The sequence below is a fragment of the Cynoglossus semilaevis genome, chromosome Z (assembly GCF_000523025.1).
Source record: "Cynoglossus semilaevis isolate Cse_v1.0 chromosome Z, Cse_v1.0, whole genome shotgun sequence".
Classification (NCBI taxonomy): Eukaryota; Metazoa; Chordata; class Actinopteri; order Pleuronectiformes; family Cynoglossidae; genus Cynoglossus; species Cynoglossus semilaevis.
In genome coordinates, this window is record NC_024328.1 from 9,022,032 (window position 1) to 9,041,727 (window position 19,696).

At 38.0% G+C, this 19,696-nt stretch overlaps 2 protein-coding genes across 2 annotated transcripts in view; both read left to right on the forward strand.

The window, feature by feature from the left end:
- Window positions 1–9,103: 9,103 nt before the first annotated feature.
- On the forward strand, window positions 9,104–14,509 carry plpp5 (phospholipid phosphatase 5). The gene is made up of 9 exons (XM_008336154.3): window positions 9,104–9,281; window positions 9,392–9,457; window positions 9,820–9,925; window positions 10,061–10,169; window positions 10,940–11,030; window positions 11,738–11,801; window positions 11,885–12,009; window positions 12,188–12,358; window positions 12,850–14,509. The coding sequence occupies exons 3-9, from the start codon at window positions 9,855–9,857 to the stop codon at window positions 13,017–13,019; spliced, it is 801 nt and encodes a 266-aa protein (XP_008334376.1). The 5' UTR covers window positions 9,104–9,281; window positions 9,392–9,457; window positions 9,820–9,854; the 3' UTR covers window positions 13,020–14,509.
- Window positions 14,510–15,789: 1,280 nt separating this feature from the next.
- Window positions 15,790–19,696, forward strand: part of cdc45 (CDC45 cell division cycle 45 homolog (S. cerevisiae)) — a 6,021-nt gene continuing 2,114 nt past the window's right edge. Inside the window, exons 1-12 of the mRNA XM_008336153.3 lie at window positions 15,790–15,981; window positions 16,760–16,819; window positions 16,919–17,011; window positions 17,120–17,257; window positions 17,342–17,494; window positions 17,570–17,628; window positions 17,711–17,759; window positions 18,104–18,165; window positions 18,255–18,305; window positions 19,136–19,255; window positions 19,388–19,519; window positions 19,595–19,693. Coding sequence (XP_008334375.1) covers window positions 15,931–15,981; window positions 16,760–16,819; window positions 16,919–17,011; window positions 17,120–17,257; window positions 17,342–17,494; window positions 17,570–17,628; window positions 17,711–17,759; window positions 18,104–18,165; window positions 18,255–18,305; window positions 19,136–19,255; window positions 19,388–19,519; window positions 19,595–19,693 — 1,067 coding nt within the window. The 5' untranslated portion in view covers window positions 15,790–15,930. The remainder of the gene's footprint in view (window positions 15,982–16,759; window positions 16,820–16,918; window positions 17,012–17,119; window positions 17,258–17,341; window positions 17,495–17,569; window positions 17,629–17,710; window positions 17,760–18,103; window positions 18,166–18,254; window positions 18,306–19,135; window positions 19,256–19,387; window positions 19,520–19,594; window positions 19,694–19,696) is intronic.

Genomic DNA, 19,696 nt, shown 5'->3' on the forward strand with positions numbered 1-19,696 from the left:
CAATAAAAGATCTGTCTGAGACGAACGCCTCGTCGTCATTGTAACGCTCGGCCAGATGTTACAATAAGTATTTATATTTTTTTAAAAGTCTTTATTAACATACATATATTATCATATCTGAAAAAATTAAGTTGTAGTTGTCATAAATATTAAAGTATTTGTCTGTTATTAACACCAAAGTACATCAATTTGACAGGTACAAAGTATATTTTGAAATAAATGCAAGAATCACATCATGTTGTAAATATGGCACGTTTTGGTTGTCAGCACACCAGTGTGTATATTTAACTGTGAAACTGCATTATTTTTGCGAAAATAATGCAGAAAATTACAGTATTGAATTGTAAAAAAATGTATGGCCCACAACAGTAACTATATTTAACTGTGAAAAACTATTTTTGGGGGGAAATAAATGCAAAAATCACAGTACCGAATGTTAATAAATATTACAGCAAGGCAATTTATTTTTTCAAGACAAAAATGTTAAAAGTACTGTACTTTCCTGATTTACTAATTTACGGTGAGTCATTGTTATATAAACAGTGTGAAACTGTTATAGAGTTTACAGATTTTTACTGTCACGGTTTGACATGTATTCACCGTATAGTTTACAGACATTTTAACAGTGTGGAAAATATACTTGGCAGAGAGACAATCTAAAACTTAGTATATATATAAGTCAACAAATTGTATTGACAAGTTAAATGGGTTGAATAGCACAAGCTAAAGGGACCAATGTGGACACCTGGTACTGATGTCTATGGCTTCTCTGTTTACATTTTGATAAAGTATGCAGTTTAAGCTGGAAATTACTTTTTTTATCTTAACTTGTAGTTTTTAATCTTTATTTAATAGAAAGTTTAGAAGAGTAAAAGATGATGATGGATATGTGATGATTCAGTTTAGTTCATATCAGATTTAGTGTCAAACTGTTTGACACAGTCGACTTGTACGATGTCTTCCGTGAACATAATCTTTCAGGTCAACTCTCAGTTAAAGCGCTGCGATGAGGACATGGTGGTCAGGTGGTGCAGTGGCTCTGCCTCGGACCAATTACCCCTAAAAAGAGTGACTGTGAATGTGTGTGACTGAGGAGGAATTGTGATCGAATCAGTGGGCAGTCTGAAACCTAACGGTGTAAACATACGGCTGCTGATCAGTTGAAGTAGATCACAAGACCAAATATTAAGAGTTTTTTTGTTTTGTTTTGTTTGAGGTTTTTTTGAGCAGCGTAAAATTAAACATTAAAAAATTGAATAAAATAAGAAATCAACATGGGGAACTTATGTAACAAAAAGACAAATACTTTGGAGTTTAAAGGAGATGTTAAGTACATGTCGAGGTACAATTCAGATTCATTCAAATTCAAATGTTTTCAAATGTAAAGATTTAAATAATTGGCAGAATTATGGTTTTAAAGGAAAATAAAAACAGGAAGACTGCAAAGAGCTTGTGCTTGCCATAAAAAGAGAGGCAAAAGACAATAAAAAAGAAAAGAAAGAGAAGCTTGGGCTGAGTGTGACTGAATGTTGGCTTCAACAAGCTTGTGCAAGAAAGAATGGAATAGCGCTAAAACACTTAAAAGCAGAAGCAATGGTTCAGAATAAAAAAACTACAATCAAGTAAGAAAAAACAATACTATATATGTCAGATCTGAGGACAATTAGACAATAGCATCAAACAGGCATAAGAACCAAGAGTGTTGATACAGCAACTCCACTTTCAGATGATGCAGACATAGAAGAATGTATGATACGTTGCCACCCTCCACCCCCCACCAACCTTTGTATCCAAGTTAAAAAACCTTGGACCAACCAAAAACAAACGATCCGACCGGAACATGTAGACCTATGTGCTGTGAAGAATGTGAAGAAAAGGCATAACAGAATCAAAAGAATACAGAAAATGGAAATAAATGTTGAGTGCAAATTATTTTGGCACCAAATTGTCCAGTAAACTTATTAGGGAGAGATGCAATGTCACAGTTACAACTAGCGATTGTGCCCGATGAGACAGGTGGAATGACTGTGAAAAGAATAGACAAAATAAACACTGATGTTATGGTTGTGGAAAGAACAGGCACGCCAAACTATTTCTGGTCATTAGATTTGAACACTGGTCTGCCCTTGAGCATCCCAACAACACTGCTTAACAAAATAACAGGTGTGTTAAAAATGCCAGACCAAACAAGTCAATGAACTGCATGTAGCGTTTTAAGCACCCTTCAGGGCAAGACGATGATTTTGATAAAAAGGTGCACAAACTGAAATCTCAACAAATTCTAATTCAAGACATAATAACAGATAAAGAGAGCACAGCTGTTGCTACTGTCAAGGTTTCAGAAGAAGCAGAGAGATTACATCCAGCAGAGTACGGTGACCCATGTTTCATTAGCAAAACAAAAAGGAATGTCATGGCAACGACTGGGTGTAATAGCTACCTCAGCTGCATACCGCCTTGACTGGGAATGGCAATCAGATAACAACTACTGCAGCTCTTCACTGAGCTTTCCACTGAAAATGTCCAAATTCTACTGACAAAAGAACAAGAGAACCTCTTAGCAGAGACACCGACAACATTATGGTCACAAGGCAATGCAGATGTAGGACAATTACTAACGTGCAAACCAGTGATAATAAGACCAAACAGTGAATATAGACAATGCATTAGACAATATTCAATCAAGGTGGCACTTTGGCCCAGAGGCAATGTCTCTTCCATTGGTGTGGAACCCCAGGGTTCACCTCCTGGGCAAGTTTGAATCCCGGTTAGGGCGGTTGGTACCTTCCAGTGGACTCACCACCCGCAGGAAGGTTTGGTATGGTGCAATGTGATTTGGGTGGCGACTGCTGCCCCCGCAACCCGGTAACGGATAAGCGGATGAAAATGGATGGATGGATGGATATTCAATCAAACCAGACACACCGTTCACAGTTTTATCTGCTGAGCTATTTTTGCTACATACAAAATTATCTTTGGGTCCAAAATTTAGTCATCAATTTCTTTCAGTTTTTTTCCTAACTTTTAGACATTTTCTAAGTAATATTGTCTTTTTAGTATGGATATTTGCATTCATAGGATATATATATATGGTTTAAATATTATTATTTATTATTGCTTTGCTTAATTGGTTCTATGTTTCTGAAACTATTTTTTTCTATTTTTACTACTGTACTGTACCAGGCTCTTATTGGACAGCCCAGTTGTCAATCACAAATGCTGCTACATAGAACACACGTGTGTGTCAGGAAGGCCTTAAATAATCCCTGTCACTGTTTCAATATCACTTCAATGACAGAAGTGTTCTGCTTTTTAACAGGTAAAATAGGTATGTTCCATTTACTGTATGTACTGTTTCACAAAAAGGTGAGAGACAAATATTAATGTATGTAAGGGTAACACATGATTGTTGTCATGAGGGCATCAACAGGAAAAGAAGGTAAAGAGAAAGTGAAAAGAAGGTAACGAGAAAGTGAAAAGAAGGTAGATTGCAGATTTTTCCATCCATCCATCCATTTTCATCCGCTTATCCGTTACCGGGTCGCGGAGGCAGCAGTTGCCACCCAAATCACATTGCACCGTACCAAACCTTCCTGCGGGTGGTGAGTCCACTGGAAGGTATTAACCGCCCTAACCGGGATTCGAACTTGCCCAGGAGGTGAACCCTGGAGTTCCACACCAATGACAGAGACATTGCCTCTGGGCCAAAGCACCACTTGCAGATTTTTATTTTTTTCTTTAGTTTCAAATCGGTCAGAATTTAATGAGCTGGATTTCCTACATACTACAGAACAAGGTAAATGGAATCGACTCATGTTAAGGAATGGTCTTTGACCTTCCCCTTCTTCTTGGTGCAGAAAGAAATCCAGGCCTGAATTCTAACTGAGTGCTGTACCATGGATGCAGTTTCCAAAAGCAGACCTGAATCCCTCTGGTTTTGTGACTCTGCCCATCCATGGTACAAGGCCGTCCTCCGAAAGTGCTACCATCCAGTCAATGTAAAGTCCTTTTGAACAGAATGTAGATTTGGGTTATAATCAGTGTGTTTGTAGTTTGATGTGGAGGTCCACACTATGTTGTTTGTTTTTGTTGTTGTTTGAGTTTTGTTTTTCGTGTCTGTGGTTTTTCTACGGAGCCCCTAAAAGGACATGGGGGGGAAAAAAGAAACGTATCTAGTGCTCACGAGATACTTTCTCGTGAGCACTAGAAAGTATTTCTAAGACATTTTTCCACACATACATACAGGGTAATACATACATCATGTACAGTACGTACGGTTGGGAAAATTAAGATACCGGCATGTCATGCGTGACATATGTACTGTATATATGGTGAGCATTTAATTAATGTAGGATACCTCAGTTAGACACAGGAGGGCACTGTATAGTTGTTGTTGTTGTTCTACTGTTGATAACAGTGTAGGGAGGTTCGTGAAGGGTAAATACGTATATACGTAAAATCATCCTCATCCTTCATCCTCCTCGTCCTTCTGAGTACGCATACTAATAACAATCTCATTTACTGAGCCCAATAATTGTAAAATCTTACCATGCCTCAAGCCAAGCATAAAGTACTCTCATTCAACTGAATCGTCGAAACGCGCTATATTCGTGGTTCGCAGCTGGACTTTCATCATTTCATTAAGTTTTATTTATAGAGCGCATTTCATGCACAAAGCAAACTCAGTGTGCTCTACAGACGTCACGAAATACACTGGCCCCTCTCCTATCGCAGTCGTTGCGATAGGAGGGCACAACAACAGTGCCCTCCTGTGTCTAACTGAGGTATCCTACATTAATTAAATGCTCACCATACAGTATACTATACAGTACATACAGTATATCACGCATGTCATGCCGGTATCTTAGATTTCCCAAACGTACATGATTTTTTAAAAATGTCTATTACCCTGTATGTATGTGTGGCAAAATGTCTTAGAATACTTACTCGTGCTCATCTCGTGAGCACGAGAAAGTATTTCACAATTACAAAATAGAGTTGTGTGAATGTTTAGGTTAAATACCTAATATGCATACAAAACTATCGAATTTGGTACACATACTCTTGAAGGGGTTACATGTAGAAAATTGTACGCCTGTGTATATATTGTGCTCAGAAGAGATGCATATTTGGACCTGATCACAATTGTGACCGCTGGATAAATACATTGTCAAGAATTCCTATAATGAGGCCTATTCACACACTGAAAGTAGTTATGACAATATCCACTAAGTAGAGAATCATGAGATACGGTTAGGTTTATTATGCATATCCTTATTCTGTAAACAAATGTTGAAAAGTATTCAATATATCTCTATGGACAACATTTCCGTTTTTACTGTCTAAAAACAGACTATGTATGTTCCCAGTGGTCACAATTGTGACTGATTATAAAACTTAAAATTTGAGCAACTTAACCAACATACAATGAAAGAAAGACATGTTCATTAGAGAGGTCTAAAGAGTAAAATCTATGTACTAAACTTTTCAGAAAAAATCAGGATTAAATGGGTTAATCCAATCAGTGTGTTTAAGGTTGTGTGTGTGACTGTGTGTGGTATGTGTGTGCACAAGTGTTGCGGTTGTTGTTCTAGTGTTGATAACAGTGTAGGGATGTTCGTGAAGGGTCATCCTCATCCTTCTGAGAGAAGGCATACTAATAAAAATCTCATCCACTGAGCCCAATAATTGTAAAATCTCACCATGCCTCAAGCCAAGTACGAGTACAAGTACAATTCAACTGAATCGTGGAAACGAGCCATATTCTTGGTTCGCAGGTGGACTTTCATCATTTCATTAATTTTATAGAGATAGATACACACACACACACACACACACATATATATATATATATATATATATATTATATAGATACATTATTTATAGAGCGCATTTCATGCACAAAGCAAACTCAGTGTGCTCTACAGACGTCACGAAATACACTGGCCCCTCTCCTATCGCAGTCGTTGCGATAGGAGGGCACAACAACAGTGCCCTCCTGTGTCTAACTGAGGTATCCTACATTAATTAAATGCTCACCACATATACAGTATACAGTACATATATCACGCATGACATGCCGGTATCTTAGATTTCCCAAACGTACATGATTTTTTTAATGTCTATTACCCTGTATGTATGTGTGGCAAAATGTCTTAAAAAATACTTTCTCGTGAGCACGATATACGTTATGCTTTCATTTAAAATCGTAAAATAAACTATGTTCAATTTCACATGATCGCAATTGCATTTCGTTTCTTTCAGCTTAAGTCCAAGGAATTGAATAAAAACAGAATGTTAACTTGTGTTTTTCATCACACTAAATGCCCACAGACCTGTGATGTTTAGATAACAGACCCTTAACAACCAAACTACGCCTGACCCTAACTCTGTCATGGCTCTTATTCATACAGCATTTGTCATTTGTTAAGATACAACAAACTCCATTTTCCTCTTGTCAGTAGGTGACTTCTGTTTCATTTGTCAAGTTGAAAATTAAATATTTACACTTTGTTATAAAACTCATGTATTACATGCACAAACCCTCCTGTTCCTCAGCCCAGTTCTGGTCTCCGACCCGGTGATTGGGCACCTCAGCAGAGATGGCTGAATTAAGAACTTAATAAAATAAAATAACCTTTAAATGTTAAACTGATCATCGCCCCGTAGGTGAAGTGACTTTGGACGTTATTATTGAGAAGGTCGTAACATAGTTTGGTTAAAGTGTTCAGCAGTCGATATCGTTATTTACATTTCGTTGTGACCAATGGCAACAAAACAATTTCCCTGATCGCTGTAGAAACAAAATCGGCAGCAACATGTTACAGGGCAGATTGAGCCACAGAGCAGAGATCAGAATATAACAGCCTCCAATGTAACCCAGTACACCTGAATAGTCTAGGGCAATGCAAACAGTGATTCCTATAAAATACAGCCAGATGATTGCTGTGATGATGGTTATCATGTTGAACGCCTTCTGCTTGAATTGGTCGACCTTCACTCTGTGTCCCGGAGCATCACCCGGCCCTGGATGAATCAGAATGCACAGAACACGGATGCTACAGAAAGAGGCGATAATGAAGCATGTCGTCAGTAACAAGAAATTCAGAATGACTGGAGGGTTGGGAAACTGACGATGAACTAGACCGATCCATACAAAACTCTGCAGCCAAACGCAGCCGAGGCTTATGTTTCTGACCCGGACCCCACCTGACTGTTTCAGCCTCCGGTAGGTGACAGGGTGCACGACAGCGAGGTAGCGTTCTATGCAGGTCAGGATGTGTAGTAGAGTCTGTGACGGTATGTCAAAACAGGACAGATAGACGCCTACCATCCAGAGTCCTGACATTCCCAGGAGAGCACCGCAGTGGAAGAGAACGATTCCCACAGTACTGAAGAGATCAAATGCCAACTTGTGGTATACAAATATGTCGGCGTGGCTGATTGTTGCGAATGAGCGCTGCTGTCTCCATCTCTGATAACCAAGGTGAACGACAACGATGGAGACGGGAGCGAGAAGCAAAGATCTAACGATCATGTAAGCAGTGGAGAGGAAAACTGCATTAGTGCCCTGGCAGTGCATCATACCCAGAGCCGTGGAGTTGGACACTGTAGTTTTTGTGTTGTCACTGTAATAGGGGAAAAATAAAAACAGTTGATTCTTGTAATTATGAGAATGAGAATATATAAAATACAATAACGATAATTAAATTTTAAATTAATGACAATAAAGTTGAAACGAGTTGACACATTTTTTTATTACTGTAGTCCTGGGATATTAAGAAAATGTTAATTACAATTAATCGTGATTAATGCAAATCGACTCATGTTATAGAATGGTCTTTGACCTTCCCCTTCTTCTTAGTGCAGAAAGAAATCCAGGCCTGAATTCTAACTGAGTGCTGTACCATGGATGCAGTTTCCAAAATCAGACCTGGATCCCTCTGGTTTTGTGACTCTGCCCATCCATGGTACAAGGTCGTCCTCCGAAAGAGCTACCATGATTAACTGTGAAGTAATCAACAGCTGCTATTTGTTGAAGCAGATTAAAATGTAACTGTTTTGACAGCAAATCGCACACTTTAAAGATGTTATATATCCTATGACTTTGTCATGAGAAACCCTAGAAGTAATTCACCGAAAAAACAGTCACCCTCATTTGAAATTGGAATAAAATCAACATCCATAGATCTAGGTCTTTAGGGCCGTTTTCCATAAAAATAACAGCAGATACTGTATATGATGTTTTTAAGCCAACGGTATATAATTCCGGAAGAACCACAATCAGATTCTACAATTTAACATAAAGACAAATAACATTAAAATACACCCACCTCGCCATCATAGTCCTTGAAGAACAGTCTGACTCTTTATGGCCAAAGCGACGAACAGGCAGCAGAATTTGTTTGTTCATCCTGTCAAATTAATGGATGACTTTGCAAATGTTTTGGTTCTCGCTTTTATTCAACCACACACGGAAAATCCATTCCCTCCATGAAATGGAGGACCATACACACGATTTGTTGTGTTTTGGGGCTCATTTGGTTACAAGCATCCACCTTTATTCCACCTGCTTGAAAGGATTCAAATCATAAACAAAGGATGTGATCAGTATATACAAATGAGTTCGAGACAGATACAAGGTCAGAAACCAGAACAGTTTCTGGTTTAGGTAATACTGTGCTTAAAATACACTTTCTGTTATATCTTTTTTGAAGAATAATATACATGCAATACATTCTTCATTATCGCCATTCATTTTAATAATAAAAGCTTAACACTTGTTGAGATGAAATGGGAAAAGACTCTTTTTTTCAACCTGCACATTATTTTTAATTGAAGTGGCCCGTTTTAACGTGACGTGGCTTCTTGCATCCATTTATTAAGCTAGATGAAATTAGCAGGACAGCTGCTTCCGGTTTAAGAGTAAGCGAATAGAAAATTAAAATTTTCAATCTGGTTGTATTGTATCTGAGGTATTCAAAATATTATGATATTTCGAAATTAATATATGCCGATTTTAGACATAACTGGGATTGTGACACGCGAGGCCTCCCTTCTTCAACGCGACGTTATATGCTTTGTTTTGAAAAGAATAAAGCAGAAGTAGCTGTGGTGCTAATGGTTAGCGACGAACATCTCGGCATCTTTTCCTCTTCATCTTGACAAATACTCGTGTGTTCTTTCGGTGACAGAGAGGATGCGGTACGAGCCACCTCCATTAACCATTTATAGCAGCATGAGCGTCAACGACTGATTTTTAAATACGACATACTACTCAGGTAAGTGAGGTTTAAACACAGTTTGACACGATATGAATGTGCCAGATGCCTGGTTGACAGATGTTGCTAACTAGCATAGCACAGCTCAGCTCACTGACATCTCTCTGCAGCACAAAGACTTGACTCCAGTTCGTCTACTGATGACTGTATGTACTGACTTCAGCCTTTGCTTAATTGTAAGTAGTTTTTTTTTTTTTAATCTATAATTTTGTGTGCACAACCCGCGAACAGATGATACAGGTCTGCACCTGTATCATCTGTTATTTAGGCCCTGTGTCCAGGTGTAATCCTACTATAATATGGATTCCAAGTGACGCATTTGAACTTCAGCTGCTAAACCCAACAATTGTCGCTAATTGAGTTTTCAAGTTTTGATAAATGACCATAAATAGTATTCATTTAGTTAGTGCTTTTATTTGCTAAGGTGTTGACGTGTCATGATATAATGAACTATAATGACTTTTTTACTTGTTCTAGTAGAAAAAGTATAATCCAAGACTTTTGTAAGTTTGTTTTGTCCTTTGTGTCATAATTTCAGTTGTAGACTATGCAACAGAAAGAAACTGAAAGAAAATGAAGGAGAGGCTGCTCCGCGGATTGCTCTCGGAGATCTCCATGCGGATGCTTTTGTTAGTGGTTTTCCTGTAAGTACTAGCAGCATATTTGTCATCTTTACCAGTGCTTTGTTGATCCGTTAGTAAGAATGTAAAAACCTGACTTATTTATATTTTTCTTTTTCTGTTTTTCTATTTTTCGCTGGAAATTTGTGGTTCATTTAGAGTGACCGAGCAGCTCCCTCCCTTCAACCGGGAGATCCAGGCAGAGGAGATGTGGCTGTACAAGTTCCATCGTGTGGAGCGAGACCATGTACCCACCTCTCTTATGTTTGTAAGTAGTGTGTAGTTATGTTTCCAATTTAAACTGGGATTTACTCTCTTTTATACTTGTCTAAGTCCTCTACTTTATTTCATTAGCAAACCAAGACAAACCTACAGCTTTCATGACGTGTCAGTGTGGTCGTTTGGTTGCCTAATAAGGCAATGTTTTTCATCCCTGCTTTTGTTGTTGTAATGTATGAAAAATGAAAATTCTAAAATCTTATTGATCTTCATTCAGACCTGCTGATCAGGATTATTTTTTCGTCCCTCTCTCAGTTCTTGCGTCCACATTTGTCTTTGCTGGTGCTTCTCAAATTTCTCTCGATGACTGTTTGAAATTCACAGTGTCAGATTTTGTCTAAATGCAGTTCTAAGAAAGCATTAAGACATGGAAATGAACTTCTTAGATTCATGTATTAGATCTCTGTTAGTTTACAGTGACCTTGGCGATCTCACACTTCTTCCAGGATTTACCTGTGAAATGAAAATTGGTAGAGTGGTGTTGAAGTAGGGTTTCTGTCTGCATTGGAGGAAGTTGCCGGTTTGAAACCATCTAGCCCTTAAGGCTAACTGTTTTGGGTAGAAATAGGCATCTGGCCTTAAAGCTATTAAATCATGGTGCAGACTTAAGATATGGTGACCTCTCAAAAAAGGGTTCATCTGAAAGCCATGGATTCAGTATATAAAATAAAAACATGGTGGAGGGAAAAAGACGATTTTCAAAAGTCCATTCTTAAACAACAGGCATTGATGAGCCTTTAATTTTTCTCTTTTTTTTAGAGTGTAGCTGTCTTCACCCCATTGATTGTAATCCTGGTTTTCACTTTCATGAAGAAGTCGGAGCAAGGAGACCTGAGAGAGGCCTCTCTGGGTGGGTATCAGGAGTGCAGCATTAAAAACTTTGAACTCCTGAAAAGGCTTATCTGAGTATCAAACATCCTGAAATGGTTCAGACCAAATATTTGGTTTTCTCTGTTTTGCTGACTTAATTCAATTCAATTTTATTTAAATAGCACATTTCATACATAAGGCAAACTCATTGTGCTTTACAGTGGTTTAAACCATTAAAATATCAGGAGAGCAGGAAGCAAAGAAAGAAGCAGTAACAGTGGTGAGCGCCCCCTGCCCTTATGGACCCTCGCATCGGCTGAGGAACAACTCCCATGAAAAAAACCTTAATAGGGTTAAAATAAAGGAAGAATCCTCAGGGTGACAGACAGAGGAGGGGATTCTCAAGGCGGGCAGTAGCAAAACAAACTACAACTTTTTTTTTTCAGTTCTAGTTTTCAGTACAGATGAGGCAGGAGTATGGAGGGTGTGTGGATCCAGAAACAGAATCCAGCATCCATGGGGTCTAGACTTAGAGCCAGAGTTGTCACTAGCTTGTTAGAGTTCAAGTCAAGAGTCATTTCACAATAGTCAAACATTTTGAAACAGAACATCTACAACAGAAGAAACTACTGTCATGATTTTTTTTTTTTTTGACCATCTCGGCCATGTAATAACACAGACTGCTGCCTAAACGTCAAGTTTTAACTGGTGACTTTTGATACTTCTGTCTTTCTCTCTGTCCTCCAGCTGTGACTTTGACTCTGGTTTTGAATGGAGTTTTCACCAATGTCATCAAACTGGTGGTAGGCAGGTAAACACAACATCCAACGCAGTAAATCAGCAGACTGACTGTAGTGAAGTTACACTGTGTTAACTCCTCCCTTGTCCTCTCAGGCCTCGGCCAGATTTCTTCTACCGCTGTTTCCCAGATGGTCAGATGAACCTGGAGCTGCGCTGCACTGGTGACCCAGATACTGTTATGGAGGGCAGGAAGAGCTTTCCCAGTGGGCATTCCTCCTGTAAGAAAGCCTCTTGTGTCTTATTATGTCTCTAGCTGCCTTAATATCATCAGTTCTCTGAAACAAAATGTCATGTTGTTAAAAATTCTACAACTCTGTTTAGTTAGAGTTCTATTTAAGCTTTAGTTTTTATGTTTTTTTAATTTGTTTTTTTTTCCTTTTCTTTCTGTGGAAACAGTTGCCTTTGCAGGTCTGGGGTTTACAGCCTTGTACGTGGCAGGAAAGCTGCGCTGCTTTAATTCTGTGGGTCAGGGCAAAGCCTGGAGGTTGATTGCCTTCCTCATGCCCCTGCTGGTTGCCACTTCAATTGCCCTCTCTAGAACATGTGACTACAAACATCACTGGCAAGGTCAGCAATCACACAAAAGATGATTATTTTTAAAGAGAAAAGAGAAATAGATGTTCACATAACCTTTATATATACTGTTGTTTCCCAAAGACTGGGTTGCGACCCTCAGGTGGGTCACAAGAGATTGTTTTTGGGTTGTCTCACATCATGTTTCCTGGGAGTTTACGAATAATGTCTATTGACTTGGGTCGAGAAAGTTTGTGACTTTTTAAATATGGGTCCCAAGAAAAAAAGTTTAGGAAACACTGCTGTATACTGTTACTTTTAAGAGAAAAGAAAAATTCCCCACAGCTGAATAATTAACATACCTGAAAAATTTGAACCACAAACGTATAATATGTGCAATATATGTAATGGAAATGGTAATATTGTGTTGAAGAAGAACCAGCATTCCCAGCACACAAGCAGAAAAGGTCAAAATCTACGTTGGCCGTCTCTTGAGCCAGACGACTAACACCTGCTGCTCTTGTCCTCCATCTGTTTTGTTCTAGACGTTCTGGTGGGTTCTCTGCTGGGCCTTACGTTTGCCTGGCTGTGCTACAGACAGCACTACCCTCCACTGCAGGATCCTGACTGCCACAGACCTCTGCGTCACAGAAAGACTGTTCCAGCCGCTCAGGAGCGCAAGTTGGCCAACTCCAACTACATCCTGCCGTTGTAGACCAAACCAAACCCCTCAGTATGTGAAATATATACAGGGTTACTTCATGATTCTAACTCTGGTTTAAACACCTGTCACAGCTGGGCAGCCAATCAGTATATACTGATGAGTATTTTTGACCTTTGTAGCTAGAATATGTATAGTCTGTTCTCTGAACTGAAGTAACAACCGTTGTTCACTCCTGTGGTTTCTAACAAAAACTACCAGCCGATGGTAACTGACGTCATGTGACAAACCTTCCAAACCTGTTGAAAATAGTTACTGGTACTTCCATCGTTGTAGGTGTTCTGTTTGTCATTGTTTTTCCTTGCGTTCCAATTCCACATTCCTTAAGATGCAATACATTGTAGTGATTAAAACCATTTATTAATTAAAACTGGTTTTAATGTAATTTAAATATGCATTGCTTTAGATAAGATGTTTACACAATATGTTCAGCAAAAAAAAAAAAAAACACAGGCAACAGTCTTATATTCTTTCACTTGCCTCACACGAATGAAAAGAATAATTCTGTCAATCTTTTGTTGCCATGATTGACATCTGTAAGAAAACATTTTATAGAACTAGCTCTTTTATTCCAAACCAAGTGGTTGCTGTAGAGCTGAAACCTAAAGCATAAAGGCATTAAAATCACAATCATTACTGCAGTAGAAAACATCACTTACACTCCACCATATGCATACTAGTGAAAAAAAAACGGTTTAGGTTAAAATATATCCCAATCAGACATTTCTGTTTTTGGGGTTTGATAAGAAATATAGTTCTTCTTGAAAGGAATGTACTTAATGTATCATAATTTACCTGTATACAGTGTTTTATTTGCTGTAAATTAGTGTATATTTACTTCACATATGATGAGGTTAAAACTGTCTTCTGGAACTATCAAAGAGCTTCTTTACAGATGCCTTCCAGATCTGTTCTACTCTTCCTATAATAACGTTATGACCTGGAACAGTGACACAGACAGTTTAAACAAAAAAGCACCAACATTATTTATTTCCTTTATCCCACAGTAGCTAATTCAAGAGGAAATGGGTAGAATGTGAATACTGTATGGTGGGCTTATTGTAAAAGGAAAACACGTATCACTACTATATGATTTATGTCATTACTGTTGCCCTATGTTGTCCTGGACAAACATGTAGGACACTGTTTTAAATCCTTAAATCTATGAGAGGGATGTAAAGCACAATCCTGGGTACAACGCCAACATGATGTACTGTAGTAACTCTTCCAGCTCCGCAACCGATGCATTTAAACGTCACCTGTCGTCTTTGGCGGTAGAGCTGATGTAATTTAACCTTTGTATTTTTTACGTCAGTGCTCTCAGGCCCACTCACTACATCCCTTGTTGTTCTGTTGTGTTTGTTTTTTGTTCGACGAGATGCACAATGTTGTGTGTACGTACTGTTTTGGGGGGTCTGTGCAAACCTTCAAAGGCAGATGTATACGCATACTTGATATGATAAAGCTGCAAAAAGGGGAATAAAGGGCAAGTATGGGCATGCCTAAAACTCTTGCACATCATTGTACAGTCATCTGACCGTTCTAGAAAGGGTCATGTGACTTGTGCAGGCAGTCATGGTCCAATTTTTTTTTTCTTTTGTCAGATCGTAGTAAATATATTATACTTTGTTCTTGGCTTTATTTTAAATCAAAAACACATGTGCTGGTGTTTTACAGGGTGAAAGTACTGTATGCTTGAATCAGTTGTAAACACAAAAGCCGGTGACAGTGGTTTTTGACCATACATAAAAGAACATAGATGTGTGCCTTTATTTATATCATTGTTCACTCTCTCTGTGAATGAATGAAATATAATTTGCATGTGACATTATTTGACTGTGTATTGGACTCACTTGGTATTTAAATATGGCTTGCTGTATCAGAAATTCCAGAATTTTCCATGAATGTACTTAATAATTAATGTAAAGGTATCAGCATGGAAAGTGTGACGTATATTGAAACTGATATTTTGTCTTAGTTTGAACGTCAGTGTTGATTATGTACAGGTACTTGGTGTTATTTGGGCGCATATGGGAGTTTACTTGTTTTTTTGTTTTTTGTTTTTCATTTATATTTTTCCTTAACTGTGATGCAAGTTTATTCAAACACACAGTATATTTGACATGGCCTCAGGGTCTTCTGTGGCACATCTAGGATGAAAACATGTTGATCCTACATGTGTCACAACTGTACGCCATACCTGTATTTTTCTCTGTCTGCCTCTGTTTGTATTCTAAGTAAACAATATGGCATAAAATATTTCTTATCACACATAGCCTTAAAGACTGTTATTTAAAAAGTGAATTATTTTTACATTTCAACTTAATAAGCAACCTTTTCAAGCAAATCACCTTTACACAAATGATTCCTATATTTTGTAGTTGTTTTAAAATATTACCTAGTATAATTCCTTATGATATTAAAACTTATATCAGATTCCAACACAATTCCTTTGTTTACTAATATCTAGACATTATTCGTGCGCTTGTAGTTTGTTTTTGTTTTTTATTTAAGATATATTACTAAATGCTATTTTATACGAGTTTTTTAAGTTTGTTTTTAAAACGTGCTAAGGACTCTCAATTAAATATCAGTTCATTTTGTAGATAAATAAATAAATTATGTCTGCTTTCTTCCAAAGAAAGCCTTTAAAATATAATTTTTAGGGGTAGCTTTTTTTAGATTAGCTCTCAAAACCTTTGACGTGTTTAACGTAATGACGTTGCTACGCGTTCGACGTACCTCCTCTTTGATTGGTCGAGTGTGACGTGAACATTTGGCGCCAGTTTTTCCACCAGCGGAAAGCTATTCAGAGCTGACAACAAACAGACACGTCCCTGTTCACGTCGCTGTAGTTTTATAGTTTTTAATTCTATCGTCTTGTCTCCTGTTCAAGGGTTTTAACATGTTCGTCACGGACATTAGAAAGGAGTTTTATGAAGTCGTTTCTAACCAGGTGAGATTTCGCTTTTTCGCTAACACTCACACTTGTCTGTGTATGAATAGGTTGTATTTATTCACTGTTTTGTCCTTCGTCGTTGTTGTGAATTGCGCCTTGAAATGTCACTAAATTTGTAAACTAGTTCCACGTTTCTTAAATAAATGCTATATGTAAGTATATAAGTATAACGATATTTTCGTAAAACTATGTTACTGTCTTTTACCTGACATTTAAACCAGGCCCAGAGGAAAAGCTGGTATCCAATGAAATTGATGGTAAAAAATGTTATTAGCCCAAACGCATGTTTTGTTTTGTTTGTATGTTTTTTGCGTGAATAGTAACAGTGGCTTTTCTCTAATATTCACTTGTTTCTTTGAATTTATCTTTTTAAATGCGAATGTTTCAATTTGTTTCGCACAGTTAGTTAACAGTAAATTATCACTAAATATGAACATTTCAAACAGGGAAATACTAGTCAGCTATTTGAAAAACGTAATTGACAGTTTTGTCTAGTTAATCCGTTAACGACATAATGCGCTGAATAGGTCAACGGTTATTTTTATAATTCATAAATGTAACCATTTAGTTAAGATTTGTAAAAGATTTGTAAAAAAGATAAGATTTAGACGGTGCCAAAAAAATAAATAAATAAAATTATTACAATGACGATAATGAGTGTTTATTTGTCTGGAGAATATAATATCATTCAACCAAAATAAAAAATAAACTCCACTGAGTGGAGTGTATTTGTTCACCTTTACAAGATATTTATAAATTGTTGCTGTGGTTTCAGAGAGTTGCTCTCCTGGTTGCATCAGACATTGATGCACTGTGTGCCTGTAAGATACTGCAGGTAAGAGCCACACTCAGCTCGTCACAGACATTCATTTACTAATGTTACGTCTTTATTTGTCAGTGGGAGACTAACGGTCAATTGTTGTCAATCTACCAGGCGCTGTTTCACTGTGACCAGGTCCAGTACACACTTGTGCCCGTGACTGGCTGGCAAGACCTGGGCACTGCCTTTTTTGAACACAAGGAGCAGGTACGCTAATAAAAAACAAATCCTAGCATCTGTTGAGAATTACTGAGGTGTTTCACATGTCTTCACTCTGCTAACTGTATTGTATTTTTCAACTGTATTATATGTCAGTTCAAATACTTTGTGCTCATCAACTGTGGGGCTAATGTTGACCTGCTGGAGATGCTGCAGCCAGGTGACGACTCAGTCTTCTTCATCTGTGACACTCACCGTCCTGTAGATGTCATCAATGTCTACAATGACACACAGGTAATTTTTTTTTTGCTCACATTCAGCCAGTTATGTTTGTAAGAAACACCCACGTGTATTGACGTAATGATATCTCTATCACAGATAAAGCTGCTCATCAAACAGGACGATGACCTGAGCGTGCCAGCATATGACGATATTTTCCAGGATGATGACGAGGACGAAGAAGGAGGCGACTCTGGAAATGAGAGTGATGGAGGCTCAGAGCCGTCTGGCAAACGGAGAAGATTTGACGAAGTAAGAAATCTGACTCAAATTGATTTGTATAAAGTTGACTGTGATTGCGGTGTCACTGGTCTCATGTCACCACAGGGGGCGTTAGAGAGGAGAATTGACAGACAGAGAGCCAGGAGGGAGTGGGAAGCACAAAGGTGGCTATTTATTTATTTTGAAGCTGTAGAATCTGTTGTCCAAAATCTCTGAAACTAAAGCAATGTTAAATTAATTTCTTAGGAGGGACATCCTGTTTGAGTACGAGCAGTATGAGTACCATGGGACGTCGGTAAGTTCTTTTATCTTTATTTTAAACCATTCCCTTTGTTTTGCTAACAACCCATATTTTCCACCTGTGTGGTTGTAATTTGGCAGATGTCCACGTTCTTTTTACTGACATTTAATGTACATTTCATTTTGGTGCTTTACTTTGAAAGTTGTTGGATTTTAATGTGTTGTTTTATGATTTTTTTTGGTTTCTATTCTTTTAAAACAAACCTGTTTCACTGAATAGCAGGCGCATTGTTTTGAAAAAAATATCTAACAAAAACTGCTCCACCAGGGCTTTGCACACATTTGAATTTGTTATGTACTGAAAAATAAACTTATTATCCTATTCCATTTCTTTCAAAGGCTGCAGTGATGTTTTTTGAACTTGCGTGGGTGTTAACCAAAGACACCAAGGACATGCTTTGGTAAAACACAAAGAAAAAATAAACTTGAGTTCTATTAGAAACACTAGTTTGCTGTTTATAACTTCAAATGTAATGTTTTCTTTTTACAGGTGGGCCATCATTGGACTGACAGACCAGTGGGTTCATGATAAAATCACACAGTAAGAAATCCCTACAGTAATAATATTTAAACTTAAAAATACCCAACAGAGTTCTTTTTTTTTCTTTTTCATTTTGACAGATTTACATTACACATTAGTGACGAATCATCAGATCTACCATGAAAAACAATCAAATTCCACTTAAATGGCCTAAAAACTATTATATTTTTAATACTGCAAAAATGTTCATCAATGGGACAGTAACAGGCAGAATGATTAAATATCAACCACTAGGTGGCAGCAGATGGCTGAGACAGACTCGGTGTAGTTGAATTAGATATAAATCAGTATCTTTCTTCAATTCCTGAGAGTGAATCAGCCCTTTGTTCAACTAAACAGGCCCTGGGATTTTAGTAAATGGATTGACTGAAAGGATACGATCATATTGTGACCTTTTTTAATGGTGTGTTGTGGGATTTTTCTTAACCCTCCCGATGTCCTTCGCAATTTTGTACACACCGTTTGTCCTTGCAATTATTTTCATCTTGTCCCAGAATATGAGTATTAATGAATATGAGGAAAAGTTGGCACAAGTCACGCAGTACAGGAACATGCAGACACACACACACACAGACAGACACAAAGACATATTAGGTCTAGGTGACCTAGGGGTCACCTAGACCCGAAGGACCATACAAGGGTTAAGTAAAAAAAATAGGCTATAGCTCAAAATTGTGTGAAACACAAGATTAGACTTTTGGATTTTTTGTGGCTTCTGTATTCTAATTTTGAACTCTACAACAATCAATATTTTTTAGAGCTCACTGTATTTACAGTATTTGCTATGTATATGACATAGTTTGAGTGAATCTTGTGTGCTTTGCTGTTAGCATGAAGTACGTCACCGACATCGCCACAATGCAGCGACACGTTTCCCGGCACAACCACAGAAACGAGGACGAGGAGAACATGCTGTCCATCGACTGCATGAAGATTTCCTTTGAATATGAGTATCCTTGGTTCTGCTGATGTCCTGTCAGGAGTTTAATCTATCATTTGACTTGACCCCCTCCCATCTCCTCTTTTTACAAAGGTCTCGTAGTTGTGCATTTGTTTGTATGTTCTTTGACCGTCTGCTTCAGCCTGCGTTTAACCCTCTACCAACACTGGACTCTTTACGACAGCATCTGTAATTCCTGCTACACGTCCTGCTATTTCAAGCTTTGGACGTTAAACGGACAGAAAAAACTCCAGGAGTTTCTGGCTGACATGGGGTAGGTACAACAAAGTCAGTGTCAACAAAACTTTTACCCTGTCTCTGAGGCCTGACATGTGTTGTTGTGTAACAGACTTCCTCTGAAACAAGTGAAGCAGAAATTTACTTCCATGGACATGACGATCAAAGAGAACCTAAGGGACGTGATTGAGGAATCTTCAAATAAATATGGGTA

What these genes read in the sequence shown, in the direction of transcription:
- plpp5 (XM_008336154.3), top strand. Translation starts at nt 9,855, where the DNA reads ATGAAGGAGAGGCTGCTCCGCGGATTGCTCTCGGAGATCTCCATGCGG. An exon ending in CTTTTGTTAGTGGTTTTCCT is followed by an intron (nt 9,926 to 10,060) that starts GTAAGTACTAGC and finishes TGGTTCATTTAG; the next exon opens with AGTGACCGAGCAGCTCCCTC. An exon ending in CTACAAACATCACTGGCAAG is followed by an intron (nt 12,359 to 12,849) that starts GTCAGCAATCAC and finishes GTTTTGTTCTAG; the next exon opens with ACGTTCTGGTGGGTTCTCTG.